General features: G+C 41.1%; 1 protein-coding gene across 1 annotated transcript in view; it reads right to left on the bottom strand.

The window, feature by feature from the left end:
• Positions 1 to 2,345: 2,345 nt before the first annotated feature.
• Positions 2,346 to 24,685, bottom strand: part of LOC110386593 (retrovirus-related Pol polyprotein from type-1 retrotransposable element R1) — a 63,460-nt gene continuing 41,120 nt past the window's right edge. The window contains exon 3 of the mRNA XM_062672237.1: positions 2,346 to 2,451. Within this exon, the coding sequence (XP_062528221.1) occupies positions 2,346 to 2,451 (106 nt within the window). The remainder of the gene's footprint in view (positions 2,452 to 24,685) is intronic.

Below are 24,685 nucleotides of genomic sequence, written 5' to 3'. Positions count from 1 at the left end.
CCCTTTCAAACCCGAACACATTACTGCTTGTAGGCAGAAACAGGCAGGATGATGGGTACATACCCGTGTGGATTCACAAGAGGTCCTGCCACCAGTAATTACGCAAATTATAATTTTGCGGGCTTCATTTTTATTACACGATTATTTATTTATTTATTTATCGTATGGCATTCGTTTACACTGCGTGGTTATAATTGGAGTTAGAGTTTGTGATTAGGGTTTTATAATTGACGCAGTGTAGTTGGAACCGGGAGATCCTCAGGAGGACAGTTCGGTTGCCAGGTTGTTGCACTATTAGCACCACCCAGGGGTCACGTGTAGGGTAGCGGTGGGTAATCTCCTACGGACGTTATGCAACTTCGACCCCCAACACACAACACGATGTTATTCCTTCACCGTGGAAGTCAATCGTTTGTTAAGTACGTATAGTATTGACAAAATTGGTACCTGCTAATAGGGTTCGAATACCGATGCATCGCTACTTATGAATGCAGCGGATGTCTTATCCTTTAGGCCACGACGACTTATGTCAAATTCGAATTCCATAAATAAGAAAACGTTTTCACTAACATCACTAAGCATACAATTTGGAAAATCTAATCCCTATTGCACTTTCAAACATTCCTCAGCCTCCAAAGAACATTGTGAGGAAAATTTTCCCCTACTATAAATTAAACAACAATAATCGCCATTTCCCTCGTCGTAAATATGCTAATACAAAGGACGTAACGACGTCCCGGGGGCCCGACGGAACAGGGAACGGTGAGGGGACCGATGGGAAAAATGTAGACAATAAAGACTAAATTACAACCGGCCAATTGAGCCGCTTGTAAACTTGATCCCCCTATTGTTTCCGCACTTAAATGTTTATGGCGACCAACCGGTTTTGATCGTTTAGTTTATTTTTAATTTCTACTAACTGACCCGGCAGACTTCGTAGTGCCTCAATCGATAAATAAAAGACCTAAACTTTTGTATAAAATAAACTTAATACAAACAAAAGGAATCCGTCCGACGGGGGACACATCAAAGGAAAAATAAAGTTTTTATTTTTATTTAATTCCAAGCATTTTCCTTATTGATATTTATCTACCTTTTAAACCTTCTCTGGACTTCCACAAATAATTCAAGACCAAAATTAGCCAAATCGGCTCAGCCGTTTTCGAGTTTTAGCGAGACTAACGAACAGCAATTCATTTTTATATATGTAGATTCCTATACCTATAAGTATTATGAAACATTAGATTATTAATAGTTACTGCTGTAGAAGAATAGGTATGAATTGAAAACATACCTTCTTTTTTTCAACATTTAATTTTTTTATCAGTCACAAAATCTGAACAGTATTTTACAGTAGCATGTTGTATCGAGACACAGATAGGTGATTTATTAATCGCTCATTTATTTTATTTTAATATTTAAATCTGCATCCACACCTTTCAGTGTGAACAATTTTTTTCTATTTTGTTTCATAAATTAATTCGTATGATAGAACTTAGTGAGAACTTAGAGCTTAGAATGGCGAGTCTTTTTTTTATTGCCCTTGTAGGCAGACGAGTACACAGCCCACCTGATGGTGAGTGCTTACCGTCGCCCATGGACTTCAGCAATGCCAGGGGCAGAGCCAAGCCGCTGCCTACCGCAAAGTCTAGTTTGGTTCCGGTTTTGGTATATAAGGAACTGCCAGAATAAGAACTGTATTTCAATTAATAGTTTATTTATTTACATTGTTTAATAACAAACATAGTTCCTTTGACCTATATTAAGTGATTTTTTATAATTTCTTATTTATATACCTTTTTTTATCGTTTTAGTGACTAAAGAGCTAACTCTGCCACTCATCTTGAAACATGAGGTTGAACTTTGAATTGTATTGTATTACTACTGTCCGACCCTTTAAGCCGAAATGTGGTATACTTCAAGACATAAGCAGGGCTCTGGTATCCATCCATGGGAGTTCACAATACAGCTTACAAATAGTAATTAATTACGCATACATTTTATAATTTTGAATTTTATGTGTCATTCCTTCATCGTGAAATTCGTTCTTCGATACGCTTAGTAAGTATTTCCTTGGATGTGTCGGTATCTGCTCGCAGGATTTGATTACGCATAGCTTGATTTGAATACACTGGACGTCTTATCCTTGATTCTACAACGTGTTGCGATAATTAATTCATTTTATTGTAAAAATATATATTGTGGGTACTATAGCAGCCTGTTCCAACTAAAACGAATATTTTTCTTTTGGCTTTCGCCTCTTCTTATCCTTAGGTGCAGAACTATTCATCCCTAGATTATCTGCGTATTCAGCTGACCTTACTTAGTGTCGTCGTGGCTTTTATTCACCATATGATATTCTTATCCTTCTCTTTTTCTTTAGCTCTTTTTCTTTCTACAGTGTGCTCGTCATTTTGCTTCATCAAAGTCGCTATCATTTGTGCGTTGCAACTAAAGAAATCCAATTTTAATAAAGATTTAATGTTTAATATCTCGTGTGAAAATATTACCAGTATCAAGATTAATATTTCTCAGTACATAGGTGCGATATTACAGGCCAATTCACCCGCGTCAACGCTGCTCTATTTAGGTCTTCGTTTGTTCCGTGTGATACTTGATTTATACGATTGTTCATTTCTGGACGTGATGATTCAATTTTGACGTTTGTTTCTTAATTATGATGTTTCAAAATAAATTCTGAATTTTGTTCCAAATCTTGTTATCCAACAGGAAACCAGACTTTTATAACGTACCGAAATGGCCGAGAGAATTAAAAAAAATACTTCTTATGAGACATTCTTTGAGGCCAAAACAAGCGACGAGCTACTCATTGTATGATGATGATAATGATGATCCATACTGATTTTTGTAACCAGCACCTTCTACTCTTGATGAGTATTGCTGAAGTTTAAGTGGATAACGTAAGTGTGATTCACTTAGCTTAGCAGCTTCGAGCATAGCCAATTACAACGATTAGATATAAATGGCATATTCGTTGTATTCTATAGAAATTATATTCATCTAGAAATTTATTCAAAGATAGTGTTGAATGAAAGGTCGTTGAACTTTAAAAAACATGCCGCATAACAATCGGTTCGTCGACAACGTCAAAAACAGTCAGAAAATATATTTATGAGTAGATTTTCCAAGATTCTGTCCACTTCGGTCGCGAAACAGCAATCGATTCTAGTTTCAAAGGTAAAATAGTTGTTATACTTTTTCTTGGCTTTTTTAAAAAAACACACACGCCCATGATTGTGTAATTGCGTTCTTCTTCTTCTCAATCATCAATCACAGGGTGGTCGTGATCATCATGCATCATGTATCATGGTCGTCGGGGGGGCAGCCTTGATCCGTCTCACGATGTACCGTCATCTCTCCCTGCTCAAGGCCTTTCTACTGCACCAATTTAGGGGATCTCCCACTATAGTAGTAATTTGGTCGCCTGCATTGGTGACACACGCTCGGTCTTGTACCATCTACCTTTCCCTATACCTGTCCCTGTACAACAAAGCGTTCTATTTTTATTTTTATTTTTTTTTATTGCTTAGATGGATGGACGAGCTCACAGCCCACCTGATGTTAAGTGGTTACTGGAGCCCATAGACATCTACAACGTAAATGCGCCACCCACCTCGCGATATAAGTTCTAAGGTCTCAGTATAGTTACGACGGCTACCCCACCCTTCCACACATCCGTTCCACACATCCGCCATTATTTGAGATAAAAAGCCCCAAGATATATTATATAGGACTGGACCACATCGCAATCCGCTTTTTGAGTCTTATCACAGCAATTGAGTCAGGATTTCATATAATTATTATATATTTAACAACTAAATTTGATTTAAATACATATATTGGCATAACATGAACAATCTTAATTTCGGAAAACAAATGCTCTGATTTATATAGAAATTAATTATTTTATGAAAAAAACCTGCAGGCCACCCTCTTACTTATAATAGTTATTAATTAATTTAATATTTAATGCATAACAGTTATTACATATAATATAATACATATAATACCACCACCTTACTCGCCCATCTGTCATGGTGAAACTGGAAAGGCCTCCAGGCCAACAGTAATCTTTTAATCATAAAAAGAATAATATTTTTAAGTACCATACATAGCTGTAAGCACTTTCAACTGAATTAGGAGAAGGATGCATAGATTATGTCGAAACAAAAACGTTACCGCGATTCTTTTTTTTTTTAATCAGAAGATTAGATTAATGTGAGAATATTTTGAATTTATTTTCCGTATAAAATAAAAAAAGTGTTTTCAAAAAGATGTATTAAAAAAAAAAGCAATAGGTTATCGAACGAATGACATTTAAAAGCAATACCTAGAAAGTCTGGCTGAGAACTGGATCCAGGTGTAATACTACATTATTTACAAGATACGGTTTTAAAATTACAAAACTATAATTGCTGAACAAAATATGGAAAATTAATTAATAATTAATTCGTTTTAAAATTAACGATGGAATGTCATTTTCGTTAGTTACTAGTGAGTCTCGGCAACGTTCCATTATGAAACTACAGATGTATGTGACTTATCGTAAGTTTATGGTGATAAGACAGAAGCTTATTCTATAGCGCTAACCGCTGTGCAACTAAGTTTCATTCTTTCTTTTTCTTAGCGTTTTCCCGGTCTAGTACCAATGTCCGCTTTACCTCTTAAGATATTGAACGCCACATGAAAAATCAAGTATTTTCATTCAGGCTACAGGACTGGTTGAACCTTATCTTACTGAACCCTTTTTTATGATTGAAGGATTACTGGTGGCCCGGAGGCCTTTCCAGGTTCACCAGGACAGGTGGGCGAGCAAAGGCTCAGCCAGGAGGGGTGGGATTTGCTAACAGCTACCCGAGCGCCTCCGAAGGAGACCTAACAGCTCAAGAGTAGCTGCTTCGCGAATGAATCTACTACCGGATCGGAATCGCGACCCGCTGAGAAGATCCGGTGAGAAACTCAGCGAGCTGATTCATGGGTTAGGTTGCACGGCAAACTCTTTGTCGAGTTCGTCGAGTACGGTTACCAAAGTCCCTAAGCCTGCTCCTAGTGTTAGAGCTGAAGGCGTCTAATGCAAAGGTTATTGGATCTGATAAATCCGTAAGGACGTGTCTAGGGCGTCGACAGTGACTGGCTCCTGCGTGATCAGGATTCGGGGAGTAGTCAGCGGCGGCAACGATAAGCCGATTATCATGACGCATAGCCTTATCGAAGTAACTGAACCCTTCGGAGCATGAGGGTTATGTAAAGGCGTCTTACAAGCCAAACATAACTGTCAAACGAAACGCGTATGCAAGTAAACTGCGTGGTCTTTTAGCCAAATTGAACGGCGTGCTCTTGGGTTAAACAGCCCACTGAGTTTCTCGCCGGATCTTCTAAGTGGGTCGGGTTCCGATCCGGTGGTAGATTCTGCGAAGCACTGCTCTTGCTAGGGTAAGCGTTAGCAACACTTCCGGTTTGAGCCCCGTGAGCTCACCTACATGTCAGGGTGAAGCTGAAATAGCCTCTCAAGGTTATCAGTATATATAGGAAAAAAAATCAAGGTTAAAATTTAATATATTTTAATATATCTCAAAAACTTTACGGTAAAAGTAGTTAATTTTCATTTTCCGTGCAACTTACCAATCGCATTTTATGAATTTTAGTATGAAAATCTGAAGTTGATAAAAATTACTGATTCCCTGATTTTTCTTGGGCCGAATGGTACTCTAGGTCCACCAGTGGTTCCTAAATTGTACAACGTGTTAATATTTCGACTTATAAATAACTGTGATAAATTTTAAGATAATATTTATTGAGACACTAAATTTTAAGATATAGATAGGCGAAAGATTGATACATCGAAAAACTATACGTGAATTTGTTTAAAACAATTTTATGAAAAACTAATCGTGATTTATAATCCTTTTTTATATTTTTAGTTAGGTAGACGAGCTTATATATAGCCCACCTGGCGTTAATTGGTTACCATACCCCTAAAATTATCAACGTGAATGCCACCACCGAGTTTGAGAGATGATTTCTTAGGTCTACAACGGCTGCCCCACCCGTCACACCGAAACGCATTACTGATTCACAACAGAAATAGGCAGGGTGGTAGCACCTACCCGTGCGGACTCACAAGAGGTTCTACCACCAGTATAAAGACTAATCAAACCAAACATACTACCTGGAGCCACTGCGGTCATCCACAGTCCGTTTCCAGAGGTCTTTTTTGCCACGTATCATCCAGCTATGGAATGAGCTCCCCTCCACGGTGTTTCCCGAGCGCTATGACATGTCCTTCTTCAAACGAGGCTTGTGGAGAGTATTAAGCAGTAGGCAGCGGCTTCGCTCTGCTCCTGGCATTGCTGAAGTCCATGGGCGACGGTAACCACTTACCATCAGGTGGGCCGTACGCTCGTCTGCCTACAAAGGCAATAAAAAAAAAAAAACCAGCAGAAGATGGTTTTTATACGAATCTAGTATATTTATTCACAGTCTATTCAATATACAAATGGACGGCACATATGTTAGTTCACTTTATAGTTTGCTTTTCAATGAAGTTATCCAACATGTAAGGTAATTGTATAAATTAGACGTATTTGGTGCTTACTCGTATGCACGGGTATAGAATTGGGTAACGAATATGATAGTTATGATCTGTGTTCGAACGGTTGGCTCATTGAGACCAGTTTTTGTATGTTATTTGAATTAGATTGTATGAGTTTAAATAAGCATTTTAACGCGTTACTAGCTCAACGGTAGTAGCTATTGGAGGAATTAGTAGTCAAAACAATAGAACTGAGCCCCCTATTCCCGACAACTGTGTCAAGATAGGTATTGGCTTCCACGTCCCGATTTTATGCTCCGATACTATAATATTTAGTATCACACGACAATTCTTCAATAATAAAAAATTCAAAAACTATTTTCTCCATTGAAATTAGTAAATCAATGACTGACTTAACCCAAGCATGACGTTACCCATCTCAGCAATAAAAAATAAATAAATAAAGCGTCCAGTGCATCCTCAATCAAGCAACCGTCTTTCCAAATCAAATAGCATTATAGATATAAAAACTAAAATAATTATTTGTTTAAATACTAATTGATTATTAAAGAACGCTGAGATAAAATTCACACGCATCCGATGACAATCGAACACGCAAGAATTCGTTCGACAGTCCTGACGAGCACTCATTAGCAACCAAAAAGAAGACATAAAAAGCATTCACGAACACCTCATACATCCCAATCAGCGCCACATCAACGCTAAAAGAAACGTTCCGACAACAAATCAGTGACAACCCTGGAGTGGCCGTACACATGGACGGCTAAAACGTCCAATGCCCAATGTGGTCTTGATTTTTTCGAATTTAAAAATCGGTAATTTATTTTTAATCTATAATATATAGCGGGTAGGTATCGCAGAGCGAAAGATATTTGAAAGATGTCTGAATCTCGTTAACGTTATCTTCTAGATAAGTTTGGATATATATAAGTCCCGAACACTAACATTGGGGCCGTTGGTCTATCGAGCCGTTACATCCGCTCAATGGGAGATCTTGATTGTGTCGTTGTTCCAAAAAATATTGCATTTTAAATATCATTAATCATGTTCCAAATTAAATTGACGAGATTAAAACATCCAAACTTTTTTTAAAGCGCTCGTTGTGACAAAATACTGGCATTAAAAATATTCGAAATTCCAAAAGTGATTAATCCGTCTAATTAAAAAAAAACCATATACCGAATAGTGTGATCAATTATAATCGTACAATAATGTTCATAATTAATTATAACTAGAGAAAAAAAATTGCTAAAATTGTTTAAATTTAATATCAATTATTAAATTTAAATGCAAAAGTGTATTTCTAGTTTTGACTTTCTCACGAACCAACGGCTTTTTTGCTGTGACCTGTTCAAGAACGTTATGTAGGCTAATTTTAGTACAAAGATTTAATATAGACAATACCACGGAATAAACCTTGACGATAAACAACAAAAAACAGTCAATCTGTTAAAAAAAAATGGAAAATAGAACATTAAAAATACATAATACATTTTTTACTGGTGGTAGGACCTCTTGTGAGTCCGCACGGGTAGGTATCACCGCCCCGCCTATTGCTGCCGTGAAGCAGTAATGCGTTTCGGTTTGAAGGGTGGGGCAGCCGTTGTAACTATACTGAGATCTTAGAACTATATCTCAAGGTGTGTGGCGCATTTACGTTGTAGATGTCTATGGGCTCCAGTAACCACTTAACACCAGGTGGGCTGTGAGCTCGTCCACACATATCAGCAATAAAAAAAATAAAAATAAAACATAAAAACTAAGTCCAGCAAATGTTGGCACAAATATTGGCTATCTTAAAAACCCGTCATTCTAACCAACTATACCGACGGCTTTAAACAACGCGACACCCAATTAAGGGGGTTGAGGAGCAAATTTTTCACGACACAGCAAACCCTATTTGGTTCCAGCTCTCGTCAAAGTTCACAGCGAACTAAACTTGTACATACAAACGCCTATCAAGTCGAGATTCTTAACACTCCTGTACTTTATAAGGAGCCGCGTGTTAAATTAGTACCCGCAATTGTTCGGTACAAGAGTGCTCTTGTTCCTTACGCGAATTGTCAATCGAATTTATCATTATGTGCTTACAAGTCAACGCTTGTTCGACGATAGTCTTAGCTTTAAGTCTTATTCTTTGTTCTCAGGCTTCAAAAGGCCTTAATCTATATGTATATATAAAAATGAATTGCTGTTCGTTAGTCTCGTTAAAACTCGAGAACGGCTGGACCGATTTGGCTAATTTTGGTCTTGAATTATTCGTGGAAGTCCAGAGAAGCTTTAAAAGGTGAATAAATATGAAAATGCTCGGAATTATATAAAAATAACAATTTTGTTTTTCTTTCGATATGTCCCCCGTCGGACGGATTCCTTTTGTTTGTTTTAAGTTTATTTTACACAAAAGTTTAGGTCTTTTATTTATCTATTGAGGCAAAACGAAGTCTGCCGGGTCAGCTGGTTATCTATAAGTTTTTTCTATTTAGTGCCTTACTATGACTGATATATATTTAGTCTATTTATTGATAGCTACTGAACGTTGGCTACGGAGTCAATATATACCGAAGCTGAATTCTTGATAGAAATTGGATTTAAATTTGATGTTTTCTTGCTCTTAAAACTGGATCCCACAAATGATTCGCGGCAGACTTAGAGAGGCCGATGACGGTAGGAATTAGTATTGCGGTTTAATATCCCGCTTATCTCTTCTTACGATACTATCTGATGTCTCGAATATTTTACAATTAATTATATAAAAACGATTCTGGGATTGTTAATAAATTAAGACATAGCTATTCGGAATACATTAGAAGAATATTCTAGATTATACGATAATCTTACTGACGTTTTGAACATGAAGTTTTAGATAAGTCTGAGATTCTAAATAAAAGGTATCAGACTTAGCGTGTTCAAATCACTTTGGGGTCATTAGTTCGAAGGAAAGGAAGGAACATACATAATAGTTTGTCAAAACTAACAAAATACGCTTTTATAGAAAATCCAACTAAAAAATAGAAAATAAATTTTAATAAATTTGAATTAAAAATAGTGTAAGAAAAAAATGATTTTATTGTAAAAAAGCGTGGGGTGCTTTTTAGGATATTATTAAAATAACCCTTCTACTCATATCTGGTTCATAAAATATTTATAACTACTGATACCATGAACCCACGCTTTTTTTACAATAAAATCATTTTTTTCTTACACTATTTTTAGCTGAAATTTATAAAAATTTAATTTCTATTTTTTAGTTGGATTTTCTATAAAAGCGTATTTTGGTAGTTTTTTTTTAACATTCCGATAGAGGCACCCGTCACGTGCGGACGTGCTCATCGTCCACACGATCGCCCGGTCTTTGTTCGCCCGGCTTTTGTTAGCCCGGCCATTGTTCGCGCGGCCTGTGTTTGTGGTACATCTGCCGACTAAGTGCTCTTTCTGGAAGTTTTTATTTGTTTTGTTTCCTTTTGTTGTTTCTGTGTTCGTGGTACATCTGCCGACAAAGTGGTTTCCTGCAAGTATTTATTTGTTTTGTTTCTTTTCGTAATTTCTGTTTTGTTGTGCTTTTTCTTTGTCCTGTAGTAATCGCGCCGCATTGCCACCTGTGTTCAATAGAACCGCTCAGGTCCGAGAAGTTGGGGCCTCGCCGCAAGGCGAGTGTTTTCAAGACCCGGGGCCGCCCCACCTGGGTACTCAGCGATCATGGACGCTGTATTCGCGGAATTCCTCCGACTTCGCCACCCACAGCTCGCCTCGGAGTTTTTGGCCTTCAAGGCCAATCACACTGCGAGTCCTCTCGAGGACTCCGCCGCGCTCGCTGCTCCTGCGTCGCCTGTACCTGCGTGCAGAGCTTCTGCATTGAGCACCGCAGCCTCTGTCGTGCCTGCCGCTCCCGTGTCGCCTATACTGGCGAGAAAAGCTGCTGCGTCGTCCGCCGTGACCATCGTTTCAGCTGAGCGATCATCCGCGGCCTCCGTCACGCCCTCTAAAACACCTACACTTGCTCGTAGGTCGCCTGCACCCGCCTCCTCGTGCTCCGACTCTGACTCGGACATGGAGGTCGACCTCGCCCCCGCCTCATCGACGGATGGATTCACCCTGGTACAGAAGGGTAAGAAGCGTGCCGCGGAGTCTCGAACTCCCGCGGCCGCTAAAATTAGCAAAGCCGTGAACGCGTCGCGCCCCCGCCCTCAGACTCCCGTTGCGCCCCCAGCCCGTGCCACTCCGTCGCCGCGTCCGGTGGCACAAAATAAAACCCAGACCCCTCCCCCGGTTATCCTTCAGGAGAAGGCAGCTTGGGATCGAGTTTGCCTGGCCCTTAAGGCCAAAAATATAAATTTCACGAATGCCCGTAACCTCGCGAACGGCATTCAAATTAAGGTTCAAACACCCGACGACCATAGGGCCCTCTCTTCTTACCTCCGTAAGGAGCGTATAAGTTTCCATACGTATACGCTCCAGGAGGAGCGCGAACTCCGCGTTGTAATACGCGGAATCCCTAAAGAGTTAGATGTAGAGCTCGTAAAAGCCGACCTGTTAGAACAAGGCCTACCAGTGAATTCTGTGCACCGTATGCACACCGGTCGCGGTAGGGAGCCATATAATATGGTTCTAGTCGCTCTCCAGCCTACCCCCGAGGGTAAGAAAATCTTTAACACACAGACCGTCTGTAGGCTCTCTGGTATCGCTGTCGAAGCCCCCCATAAAAAAGGCACTCCTAGCCAGTGCCATAACTGTCAATTGTACGGGCACTCTTCCCGTAACTGTCACGCGCGCCCCCGATGTGTTAAGTGTTTGGGCGATCACGCCACGGCCCTCTGCGCTCGCGACCAAAAAACCGCGACGGAACCGCCTAGCTGCGTCCTGTGTCGAACACAGGGTCACCCCGCGAATTACCGTGGTTGCCCCCGAGCCCCTAAAATAAATCGCCGCGTCGCCCGGCAAAACCGCCTCCGAGCTTCCGGCCCAGACATCAAAGCCTCGGCACCCTCTGCGTCGCAGGCTAAGCCAGCGTTCGTTCCGGCGGCGGTGCCCAGTGTCTCGGCCTGGGCAAAACCGCTGCCGTACACGAACACGGCTACAACTCCCTCCTCCGCGATTCGTCCCGCCCCCGCGACTCGTCCCTCTCCCGCGACTTGCCCTCCGACCGCGTCCGACAATCTCGCTTTAGCGATCGACTTCTTTCAGTCGATCAACTTTGAGCGCGTTAACGCTTTGGGCGACGCCATTCGCGCTGCCTCCACTGCACAACACTTTATCGCCGTTGTGCAGGAATACGCCGACGTATACGCGTCATTAAATACGTACGTCCTCCCCTCACTCCGCCGGTAATCAATGGCGTATATAAGTAGAATAAAGCCCCTATCCGTAACGATAGGATTTTTTAACGCTTACGGTCTCGCAAATCAACGTGATCAGGTTTCTGACTTTTTGCGTGACCACCAAATTGATATCTTTTTAGTGCAGGAGACACTACTTAAGCCCGCGCGCCGTGACCCTAAAATCGCGAACTATAACATGGTCAGGAACGACAGGCTCTCTGCCCGTGGTGGTGGTACCGTCATTTACTATAGAAGAGCCCTGCATTGCGTCCCGCTCGATCCTCCCGCGCTCGCTAATATCGAAGCATCAGTGTGCCGAATCTCACTGACGGGACACGCGCCGATCGTTATCGCGTCCGTTTATCTTCCACCGGATAAGATCGTTCTAAGCAGTGATATCGAGGCGCTGCTCGGTATGGGGAGCTCTGTCATTCTGGCGGGCGACCTAAATTGTAAACACATCAGGTGGAACTCACACACCACAACCCCGAATGGCAGGCGGCTTGACGCGTTAGTCGATGATCTCGCCTTCGATATCGTCGCTCCGCTAACCCCGACTCACTACCCGCTAAATATCGCGCATCGCCCGGATATACTCGACATAGCGTTATTAATAAACGTAACTCTGCGCTTACACTCGATCGAAGTAGTTTCAGAGTTAGATTCAGACCACCGTCCCGTCGTTATGAAGCTCGGTCGCGCTCCCGATTCCGTTCCCGTCACGAGGACTGTGGTGGATTGGCACACGCTGGGCATCAGCCTGGCTGAATCTGATCCACCATCGCTCCCGTTTAACCCGGACTCTATCCCGTCTCCTCAGGATACCGCTGAAGCCATAGACATCTTAACGTCACACATCACCTCGACATTAGATAGGTCATCGAAACAAGTTGTAGCGGAGGACTTCCTTCACCGCTTCAAATTGTCCGACGATATTAGGGAACTTCTTAGAGCTAAGAACGCCTCGATACGCGCCTACGACAGGTATCCTACCGCGGAAAATCGTATTCGAATGCGTGCCCTACAACGCGACGTAAAGTCTCGCATCGCCGAAGTCCGAGATGCCAGATGGTCTGATTTCTTAGAAGGACTCGCGCCCTCCCAAAGGTCTTACTACCGCTTAGCTCGTACTCTCAAATCGGATACGGTAGTAACTATGCCCCCCCTCGTAGGCCCCTCAGGCCGACTCGCGGCGTTCGATGATGACGAAAAAGCAGAGCTGCTGGCCGATACATTGCAAACCCAGTGCACGCCCAGCTCTCAATCCGTGGACCCTGTTCATGTAGAATTAGTAGACAGTGAGGTAGAACGCAGAGCCTCCTTGCCACCCTCTGATGCGTTACCACCCGTCACCCCGATGGAAGTTAAAGACTTGATCAAAGACCTACGTCCTCGCAAGGCTCCCGGTTCCGACGGTATATCCAACCGCGTTATTAAGCTTCTACCCGTCCAACTCATCGTGATGTTGGCATCTATTTTCAATGCCGCTATGGCGAACTGTATCTTTCCCGCGGTGTGGAAAGAAGCGGACGTTATCGGCATACATAAACCCGGTAAACCAAAAAATGATCCGACGAGCTACCGCCCGATTAGCCTCCTCATGTCTCTAGGCAAACTGTATGAGCGTCTGCTCTACAAACGCCTCAGAGACTTCGTCTCATCCAAGGGCATTCTTATCGATGAACAATTCGGATTCCGTACAAATCACTCATGCGTTCAACAGGTGCACCGCCTCACGGAGCACATTCTTGTGGGGCTTAATCGACCAAAACCGTTATACACGGGAGCTCTCTTCTTCGACGTCGCAAAAGCGTTCGACAAAGTCTGGCACAATGGTTTGATTTTCAAACTATTCAACATGGGCGTGCCGGATAGTCTCGTGCTCATCATACGGGACTTCTTGTCGAACCGCTCTTTTCGATATCGAGTCGAGGGAACCCGCTCCTCCCCACGACCTCTCACAGCTGGAGTCCCGCAAGGCTCTGTCCTCTCACCCCTCCTATTTAGCTTATTCGTCAACGATATTCCCCGGTCGCCGCCGACCCATTTAGCTTTATTCGCCGACGACACGACTGTTTACTATTCTAGTAGAAATAAGTCCCTAATCGCGAAGAAGCTTCAGAGCGCAGCCCTAGCCCTAGGACAGTGGTTCCGAAAATGGCGCATAGACATCAACCCAGCGAAAAGTACTGCGGTGCTATTTCAGAGGGGAAGCTCCACACGGATTTCCTCCCGGATTAGGAGGAGGAATCTCACACCCCCGATTACTCTCTTTAGACAACCCATACCCTGGGCCAGGAAGGTCAAGTACCTGGGCGTTACCCTGGATGCATCGATGACATTCCGCCCGCATATAAAATCAGTCCGTGACCGTGCCGCGTTTATTCTCGGTAGACTCTACCCCATGATCTGTAAGCGGAGTAAAATGTCCCTTCGGAACAAGGTGACACTTTACAAAACTTGCATAAGGCCCGTCATGACTTACGCGAGTGTGGTGTTCGCTCACGCGGCCCGCACACACATAGACACCCTCCAATCCCTACAATCCCGCTTTTGCAGGTTAGCTGTCGGGGCTCCGTGGTTCGTGAGGAACGTTGACCTACACGACGACCTGGGCCTCGAATCAATTCGGAAATACATGAAGTCAGCGTCGGAACGATACTTCGATAAGGCTATGCGTCATGATAATCGCCTTATCGTTGCCGCCGCTGACTACTCCCCGAATCCTGATCATGCAGGAGCCAGTCACCGTCGACGCCCTAGACACGTCCTTACGGATCCATCAGATCCAATAACCTTTGCATTAGATGCCTTCAGCTCTAATACTAGGGGCAGGCTTAGGGACCCCGGTAACCGTACTCGTCGAACTCGACAAAGAGGTCGACGTGCAACCTAACCCATGCATCAGCCCGCTGAGTTTCTCGCCGGATCTTCTCAGCGGGTCGCGATTCCGATCCGGTAGTAGATTCATTCGCGAAACAATTGCTCTTGAGTTGTTAGGTCTCCTTCGGAGGCGCTCGGGCAGTTGTTAGCAAATCCCACCCCTCTTGGCTGAGCCTTTGCTCGCCCACCTGTCCTGGTGAAACTGGAAAGGCCTTCGGGCCACCAGTAAACTTTCAATCATAAAAAAAAAAAAAAAAAAAAAAAAAAAAAAGTTTTTTTAACCTACTATTTATTTTCAATTTTTTAGTTGAATTTAATTTTTTTCAATATATTTTTTTCAGTTTTTTTTTTTAAATATTGAATTGTTATCGGTCCTTGATAAGTATACTAAATTTCGAGTTAATCCGACGTTTTGAAGGGGGTCAAAATCATGTTCAAAGATTCCGTTACATACATACGTCTCAAGCTAATAAAAGCGTATTAAAAAGGAACATCTTCCAACGAGCGGGTGAAATTGCCTTTTGACCTTTGTCATATCTGTTCTATGATAGCTAGCACCACCACACCATTTTTAATGTACTGAGTTAAAGTTATTAGATCAGAGACGGGCACACTATGAATATTATGCTGTTTGCAAGTATATTCATTTTAATAAAAAAAAACCTACCCATCGTTTGTAACCTAAGGGGCTATTTCAACTACATAAATAATGGACGTATTTCTTTCTGTAAATTTTACTTCTCTCATGTTCAGCGCTTCGATTTAGCTATTCATTTAACGCATATTTGGACAAGAATTTCTGTATATAATTAATCCAACAGTCGTTAAGTTTATCTTTATTAGTCTCAGCTATGCTATATAATGGGCACATCGTAAACACAGGGTCGCAGGTTGAAGCTACATACGATCAAATCTGGTTTGTCTGGAAGCATGTTGAAATATTTCGAAGTTTTTTTATGATTGAAGATCACTGGTGTCCCGGAGGCCTTTGTAGTTTCACCAGGGCAGATGTGTAAGCAAGGGCCCAGCCAGGATGGGTGGAATTTGCTAACAGCTACAGGAGACCTAACAACTCAAGAGTAGCTGCTTCGCGAATGAATCTACTACCGGATCGGAATCGCGACCCGCTGAGAAGATCCGGCGAGAAATTCAGCGGGCCGATGTTTAGGTTAGGTTGCACGTCGAACTCTTTGCTGAGTTCGACGAGTACGGTTACCGGAGTCCTTGAGCCTGCTCCTAGTGCTTGAGCTAAAGGCGTCTAATGCAACGGTTATATTTTGGCGTTTACTCTATGGTGCAATATTTAGCGCTCCTGACGGAAAGATCCTGGGTCGTGGGCTCGATTCCCACAATGGAGAACCATTTGTGTGGTAAGTATGCTTGTTTGCTATATGCATGGGTTTTTAATATCAATATATATGTGTTTATATTCAAACTTATACAAGTATGTATTTCGGTCTCAGCTAACGATAGTATACCCAGGTTTGGGGCCAGATTTGATTTGTACATAATTTGGACGTGCTGAAAAATATCATTTCTAGATCTATACTTTTCTAGTGCTGGTAGTTTGCACCACCTACCTACTATTCATGTACACTAATAACCATATTTGGTCATTGGTGGGATTAGTACCAATCCAGTGTCTTCGAAAAGCTGACAGAATAAAAATTGTTACTCTTAGATGCTTTTAAAAGGTACACAAGTAGTTATAATTTGGAATTCCATCCCTCCAAGCATACGAGCGTGCAAAACCATAGCAGCGTTCAAAAAATCTGTTAAAGAACACTATTTATCCTTGCCATATTAAATAAAAGTATATTTAATTGTATAATGTATTATAATATAAAGTAAGTAGTAAATAATAGTAAATAGTAGTAAAAAAGTAAAAAAAAAAGGGTACAGGGGTAAAAGGGTAAAACCCTTACAAATCTCCAACGCCTCGTGCTTCGAGATTGGTTGAGATGGTACTTATAAGCTTCGGGAACCACTTACCTCAAGATGGCTCGTTATCTAGTCTATAAGTTTATAGTACTGAGGCAGATTGTCGGACACCAATAAAATACCTCACTAAAAGTGTTGGTTAATAATCTAACCACAAATATAAGATGAATAAAATTTCAATTAAACTTGGTTGTTTCTTAAAACTCTCCATCGAGCAATTCCCACACATCCCGCAAAAAGAAACTCAACGCAGACCAAGAAGTCCATGCGAATTGAGACATCGTTTGTCTGTATACGTATAAATTTCACTCGAACAACATTATTCAAAGTAAAAGTGAATTCACAATCAGCTCCTCACAATTGGAAATCGTATGAGTATTAGAGCCGGTGGACAAATGAGGCGATTGGAAAGTGTATCATTTAAATAGAAAACTAGATACTGTCACACGTTCTTAAGGTACGTGTGTGTGTGTGTCGTGTAATAAGAGATACAGGGTGTTCATTACAGCCAAAAAAAAAGATCGGTGCTTTACTCATTAAAAAAGGCTGAATACAATAAGAGCTCGATTTCCAGTGAGTACTCAGTGACAGTTTTCTTGTGAATGACTTGCAACAAACATCGGACTTTGGTGAAATACAAAATACATGCAGCATTAATAACTTCGCATTCATGTGACGAACAGGATTTTTGGCCTTACATTATTTATTTAATATGTATATATTTAAACATATTTAAGTATGTATATCAATCTTTAGTTCCTATTCCGGGAAACCAAGTTTTGGGCCAGATAACCATGGTTAATTCGATCCAGATTTAATTAAAAAACGGCTTTAAAGTCTAATGCAAATATGGCAAAATTTTAATAAGCTCCGCGACATAAGCATTCAATCTTATATTGTTATTTGAAATGGTTGCAGACATGTTCTTTAAGTTTGTACATTTAGTAAACATTCCGCTTGGAGTATCTTCAAAATTTAAAAACCGTGTTCAGTACTGGGTATCTTTTTACTGGTGGTAGGACCGCTTGTGAGTCCGCGCGGGTGGGTACCACCACCCTGCCTATTTCTGCCGTGAAGCAGCAATGCGTAAAGCAATAAAAAAAAAGTAGGAATTAAAAATAGTTCTTACGAATACATCCGCTTTTTTCATAAGAGCTTCTCACTAGAGCTCCTGCGTGGGTAGCGGCTCTGATTCAGCAGGTCATTCTGCAGAATAAACACTGCTCTTGTTAGGGCTAGTGTTACTAATTTCTCTTAGTTCACTTACCAGTCCGTAAATAGCTGGAATAGCCCATTAAACAACCAACGATTAGTTAGGGAAAAACAATAGTTTTCAACACGCACAAATAGATCCGGATCTAACTACTTAAACCGGGACTTAAATAATAACAAATGTCTTAATTGGTATTGGCATTGGTAAAACGAAAAAATATTTTTTAGAACCATTTTTAGAAAATACAAAATCAATCGAATCAAGAATGAGGCTACTAGAATTGGTGAAAAAAAAAACAAATTCATAACAACAACAAAATTAAATCAAAATGGTTACATTACTGTTCTTACCTATGCTCTGTGAATACAAAGAAGTTAATATATCGATATTACCTCACATGTGAACGATATATCCTCTAAGCGGCTACCAGCGTAATAGCGTAGGGTAGGGCAGGAGAAAATCACTTTTACTCTTGTCTCTCAATGATAGATTGAATTCACGTTGCTTTTATTTATAACTTCCCTAGTCATATAATTATTGCGTAGGTGCCCTAATGTTCATTTTAAACTGGAAAACCTTAGCACGGCTTAACGATATAATGATTATTTAAGTATGTTACGTAAGTCGAAAGTCCAGCGACTCAGGACTTTTCGTATTAAATTTTATTAGCAGAGACTTAGATAAAGATGGATATCACATAATGTTACGATATTTGAATTGAGGTTATTTTTTATAAGTGTCACTACATATTTTAAGTAAAACATCATCATTTTACTGTAGAAAATTTAGTAATTAATAAGATTATTTATTAAGTAGATCAAGGAAAAAACATATCCTGTACTATCATACATTCAGTAATAGCCTCTAAAAAGTTTCAAATTCTCAAAACTATGGTTTTTACATGTTTATCGATTAAACTGAAATTTCTTGTTTTTTTTTAAAATCAGTATTAAAAAAATAGCTTAAGCTTCCCTCGTAAAAAATATCGAAAGTTGATAATTAGACTACTCTAGTTCTATTATTAAATAGAACTAGAGTAATCATAATTATGTATTATGTACATTTATTTATTAACATCTATTTTATAGTAATAATGCCTTAGGCATAAATAAATATAATAATTTACATTTTTCAAAGCTATCGTGGTTGTATTCAAAATAAAGTATAATGAAATCATTAATTTCTTGAAAATACTGGCGCGCTATCTATCGTCACTTGATGGTACTATACAGAAAAAATTCCTGTAGAGTCATCAGCAAATGTGCTAAGTCTTAGTTACTGGATAAACCATTTACCATTGCACTGCCCGCCACCGGAGTAGAGTTCATCCATACTACCTGGAGCCACTGCGGTCATCCACAGTGGGTTTCCAGAGATCTTTTTTGCCACGTACCATCCGGCTTTGGAATGAGCTCCCCTCCACGATGTTTCCCGAGCGCTATGACATGTCCCTCTTCAAACGAGGCTTGTGAAGAGTACTTAAAGGTAGGCAGCGGCTTGGTTCTGCCCCTGGCATAGCTGAAGTCTATGGGCGTCGGTAACCACTCACCATAGGTGGGCCGTATGCTCATCCCCTCAGAAAGGCATTAAAAAGTAAAGGCTTATTGAGAGCATCAATGTCAAATATGCATACATACCGACTTTGATTTTTGTTTATCTCAAAGATTATGATAGATCGTGCGGGAATCTTCCTACCCAAGACTTTCTTACTTTTACTACGCTTCCGAACTCTTCTTTCCTTTCTAGATATTCTAGTGGCCTCGAGGGGTCATACTAAATTCAACGGGCAAGTAGGTGAGCTCACGGGGCTATAATCTGACGTTGGCTAATACTAGCCCTAGCGAGAGCAGTGCTTCGCAGAATCTACCACCGGATCGGAAACACGACTCACTGAGAAGATCCGGTGAGAAATTCAGTGGGCTGTGTCTTAGGGATTTTGTTGACAGTTACAACTGTTGTATTATTATTAGTCGATAATCCCTTGACGCCAGAAGAGCTGTGAAAGTTTTTTCACATTTAGGAACAATTATATATTTTAAACATTACAAGTTTTGCTTTATCGTTTCCAATTAAAATCCATATAAAATTTATGGGCACAACGCGTTCTAATTACAAAATCATTTGTCACGGATAAACATTTGTTTAATGATTACGAAACGGCAAAGGGAAATCGTTTGACGCGACACGAAACAGTCGATCTATATGACTTCCTCTGCGGAGATGTTTGTGCGTTTATTTATGAGAATTCGCGATAATAAGTTTGAAGCTAACAAGACTTCTGCACAGATTATTGTTTATGTTTGTTTCTATAAATACAGATTAGACTTGGAATTTTTTGAAGACCGGTAGTTGAGTGGACTCAAGTCGAAAATTTCAATTGTACTATGATTCTACAGAAGTCTTAAGATACTTTTATTACTAGGTAGCTGGTCTTGTGAGCCCATACGGGTAGGTACCACAGTCGTGAAGCAGTAATGCGTTTTGGTTTGAAGGATGGGGCAGCCGTTGTACTGTTATAACTGAGACTTAGAACACATGTCTCAAGTTAGTTGGTAGTGTTTACGTTGTTGAAGAGCTCAGGTAAAAAAAAAAAAAAAACTAATTATATGGTTTAGAACAATACGATGATAAATATTGAGTACTAGCTGACCTGGCAGACTTCGTAGTGCCTCAATCGATAACTAAATACCTAAACATTTGTATAAAAACTTGAAAAAGAAAACAAAAGGAGTCGGTCCGACAGGGAACACATCAAAGGAAAAACAAAATTGTTTGTTTTGATATAATTCCGAGCATTTTCATATTTATTCACCTTTTAAACCTCCTCTAGACTTCCACAAATAATTAAAGACCAAAATTAGCCAAATCGGTCCAGCCGTTCTCGAGTTTTAGCGAGATTAACGAACAGCAATTCATTTTTATACCTATATATTTGAGTATTAACAGAAATATGCCAGTTCATCGACTAACAATGTAATGAACTTATTCTGCCATTCCCATAACAGGAATGCTGGGTTTCATTATTTATTGATTTTAAACGAAATAAATGGAGCCCTTTATCCGTCTCGGAGTTAGAGGTTGCTATTGCATAGTGAATTCCTGAAATAATAGACTCGCGTATGTAAATAAGCCACGAATCTACATACATCAATCCCGTACTAGATTCGATACCGGGAAGGAGCCCACGACATGTGGTTGTCCATCTTAATCGACACGTGGCTCATGGAACAAGATTTATCCATGATTTTTTATTTTAATTACTTATTACCATTACCGGTGGTAGGAACTCTTGAGAGTCCGCGCGGGTAGGTACCACCTCCCTGCCTATTTCTGCCGTGAAGCAGTAATGCGTTTCGGTCTAAAGGGTGGGGCACGCGTTGTAACTATACTGAGACCTTAGAACTTATGTCTCAAGGTGGGTGGCGCAATTACATTGTAGATGTCTAAGAGCTCCAGTAACCACTTAGCACCAGGTGGGCTGTGGGCTCGTCCACCCATCAAAGCAATTAAAAATAACTTAAATATGCAAATCACGCATCCGAGTTCATAGTTATAAAAGTAGAGAGACCGATGAAAGTGGCCTAGTAGCAAAAATAGGTAAGATAGTATTATCAACCTGCCTCTACTCACAGCGTATTAACTATCAAAAATAATTACGTATGAATTTGGCCATCAATTTCACATAATAATATGTACATGATATGGTGCATCTATTGGAAAAAAATCCACCAAGTACCAGGGTTTTTGTTGCTTGCGGAACATACACTGGTGCGTTGCTCTGGATTCGACGATCAACGCGCCGCCCTCGTCGCGGTCATAGGAAAGGACCTCTCGCTGCCGCGCGTCGTGGCTACGATGCTCGGCAGCGACGCGTCCTGGAAGGCGATGCTCGACTTCTGCGAGTCCACCATCTCGCAGAAGGAGGCGGCGGAGCGAGAGAGGGAGAGCTCTTCCCTTTCCGCACCGATCCGTCGCCGTTGAGCCGGGGGCCGGAGGCGGGAATACGCCCGTACGTCCCGGCCCCTGTAGGTAGCGGCCTCCCCCCGGTGAAGGTCAAGGGGCGACCTGAGGGGGTGAGGCCGCGCGGCGCGCTACCAGCACTCTAGCGCGCTGCCGTGGAGTGAATAGAGCGACCGGTCGACGGTGTATCGCGCCCCGACCCGGCAGGCTGGTTCTGGTCCAGCGGGGTATTCCGGGACACCAGCGGCGCCGTCTGGGCGGCCCGACGGGCTGCCGTACCGAGACGGCCGACGTTTCAGAGCCTTCGATTCGCCTCGAAGGCTCCGTCGGCTGGGCGTCCTTGGGGTGAGCCGCGCCGTCTGGTTGTAGTGTTGACCGCGGTAGCCCCCCTACCTCATCCGGGTTCTGACCTCGGAGGGGATCGGACTTCGGATGTAAGAGTGCAGGGGAGTCGTTTAGTGGGTGGGTCCTAAAATCCTTGGGCCCGCGGTCTGCTCACAACACCATGCAGATCGTTGAGTCTCACATACCCCGCGCGCCCCTTTTGCGCGGGGACCTCGTAGGAGGTTCGGCCCTCTACCCGAAAAAAAAAAAAGGGTTTTTGTTGCTTACCTATTTGCTAAGGGCATCTTCACCGTGATTCCAGGCGAGCTCACAAGGTCTGAAAGAGTTTGTCAACATCTGCCAACATTTGGCCCACTACCTCTGATTCATTCTCATTGGTGCTTTCAATTCATTTTAGACAAGAAGACTCTAATTTTAAAGGAGAAAAGTACGTTTGTTTCATCAATTCCATCTAGAGACTGTTCTTGATGAGGCTATGCAAAAGCACGCCAAATCAAAAGGCTAAATCGTTAAGCGATTTTATTTTATTTTCTCGTAAAACCAATGGAGAACTACAAAAGCGTTATAGCGATGTGGGAATTTGAATAAAGAAGCCTCTTCATGTCACCGCAGTACACGACCGTGTTCGAAGACAGTTTTTGTATTAATCATTAATTTGGTTCACCGATGTCTTAATCAGTCCTTCTTCTAGAATTTTCGAACGTGTGAACATGATCGATATGATTTAGTCGAAATTGTTCTAGAACAATTTTGTTAAATGCTTTAAGAAGAGACTGAATTGAGTTCATTTTTGATTACCCTAGACAGATCTCACGGTTATATGATGTTTAACTGCTACTGAAATCAATCTTAAGCCAAACGATACTGCCTGTTGAACTTTAGGAACTAAATAGCTCACTGCCAAATTGAAACTGTTTTGTTCCTTTACATTGATAGTTGATTTTGATTTTGTATTCATGATCCATTGTCTTCAAAGCGTTTTCCAATGAGCGGCTATCATAAGATTCATAGCCATTGTTTGCATATTGTTAATGGGTAATGAAATACGAGCGGTCGTGATCTCAACGTAACGTTGGTTTCTAGATTCTATTTATCGACTAGCTCGCTCGCAAAAGGCCAAACAAATAGTCTTTTTTTTATTGCTTAGATGGGTGGACGAGCTCACAGCCCACCTGGTGTTAAGTGGTTACTGGAGCCCATAGACATCCACAGCGTAAATGCGCCACCCACCGTGAGATACGAGTTCTAAGGTCTCACTATAGTTACAACGGCTGCTCAAACCGCCCTTCAAACCGGCCCTTAAAACCGAAATGCATTACTGCTTCACGGCAGAAATAGGCAGGGCGGTGGTACCTACCCTCGCGGACTCACAAGAGGTCCTACAACTAGTAATTACGCAAATTATAATTTTGCGGTTTTCAATTTTATAACACGATGTTATTCCTTCACCGTGAAAGTCAATCGTGAACATTTGTTGAGTATATAATTCATTAGAAAAATTTATACCCGCCAGGGATTCGAACACCGTTGCATCGCTCAACACGAATGCACCGGACGTCTTATCCCTTAGGCCACGACGACTTCATACTAAAATGATAGACAATTTAAATTTAAATTCTTTTCCTTCGTTCATTTTCGAATGAACATTAAAAACAAACATTTTAAAGTCAATTCAAATCTTCGAAAACGCACGTTATAAAGGCCAAGATCACATTGCGATGGTCCGAGAGATAGCTTTGAAAAATCGTTTAATTATTAAATTGCCGCTTTTAACATAAGGGAAAAGGCGTTGTTGAGAACCGCGATAAATAAAAGTTAAGACAAGATCTTTTGAGAAATGATCATTACATACACCACATTCGGTAGTTATCTTAAATTTCATTTAGTTAAAAATATATAGAGTTGTTGCGACCTACTTGTGTGTTTTTTTATGTATTATCGTATCTTATTACATTATCAATTTTCGCAATCACCTTTTTTCCTACCTAATCTGGTAGCCTTGAGAAGCTATGCGAGCGTAAATTAACGAGTAAGTGAGCTCACGGGGCTCAAACCTGACGATCAATCTTCAATGGTTTTGCATTACAATAAACTCGTTGTAGGGCAAAGGGAATTTTTTTACTACCAGTTTTTGTTTTTGCCGATACATATTTCTCAACGGTTCTGTATTATTTCTTTATCTTTAAGCTAGACAACATTCATGACTGATAAGAACTAAATAGTAAAAACTAAGTTTTTTATTTTCTTATTTTTCCAATATTAAAATTTTATTAAAATATTTAAAATGATATTCCGATTACTTATCCAGAAAAAAAAAACAACTTTAGCTTAGTACTTTATTTTAGAGCTTAATTTAGATTTTCGTGTGTATACTTTTGATGTTATCTAAATGAAGTCAAATATTTAACTTTTTTGTTTGTTTTTTATCAGCATATTTTGGGGGATGCAATTATC

The sequence above is a fragment of the Bombyx mori genome, chromosome 14 (genome assembly GCF_030269925.1).
Source record: "Bombyx mori chromosome 14, ASM3026992v2".
NCBI classification, from domain to species: Eukaryota; Metazoa; Arthropoda; class Insecta; order Lepidoptera; family Bombycidae; genus Bombyx; species Bombyx mori.
This window is presented reverse-complemented; position numbering and strand designations above follow the sequence as displayed.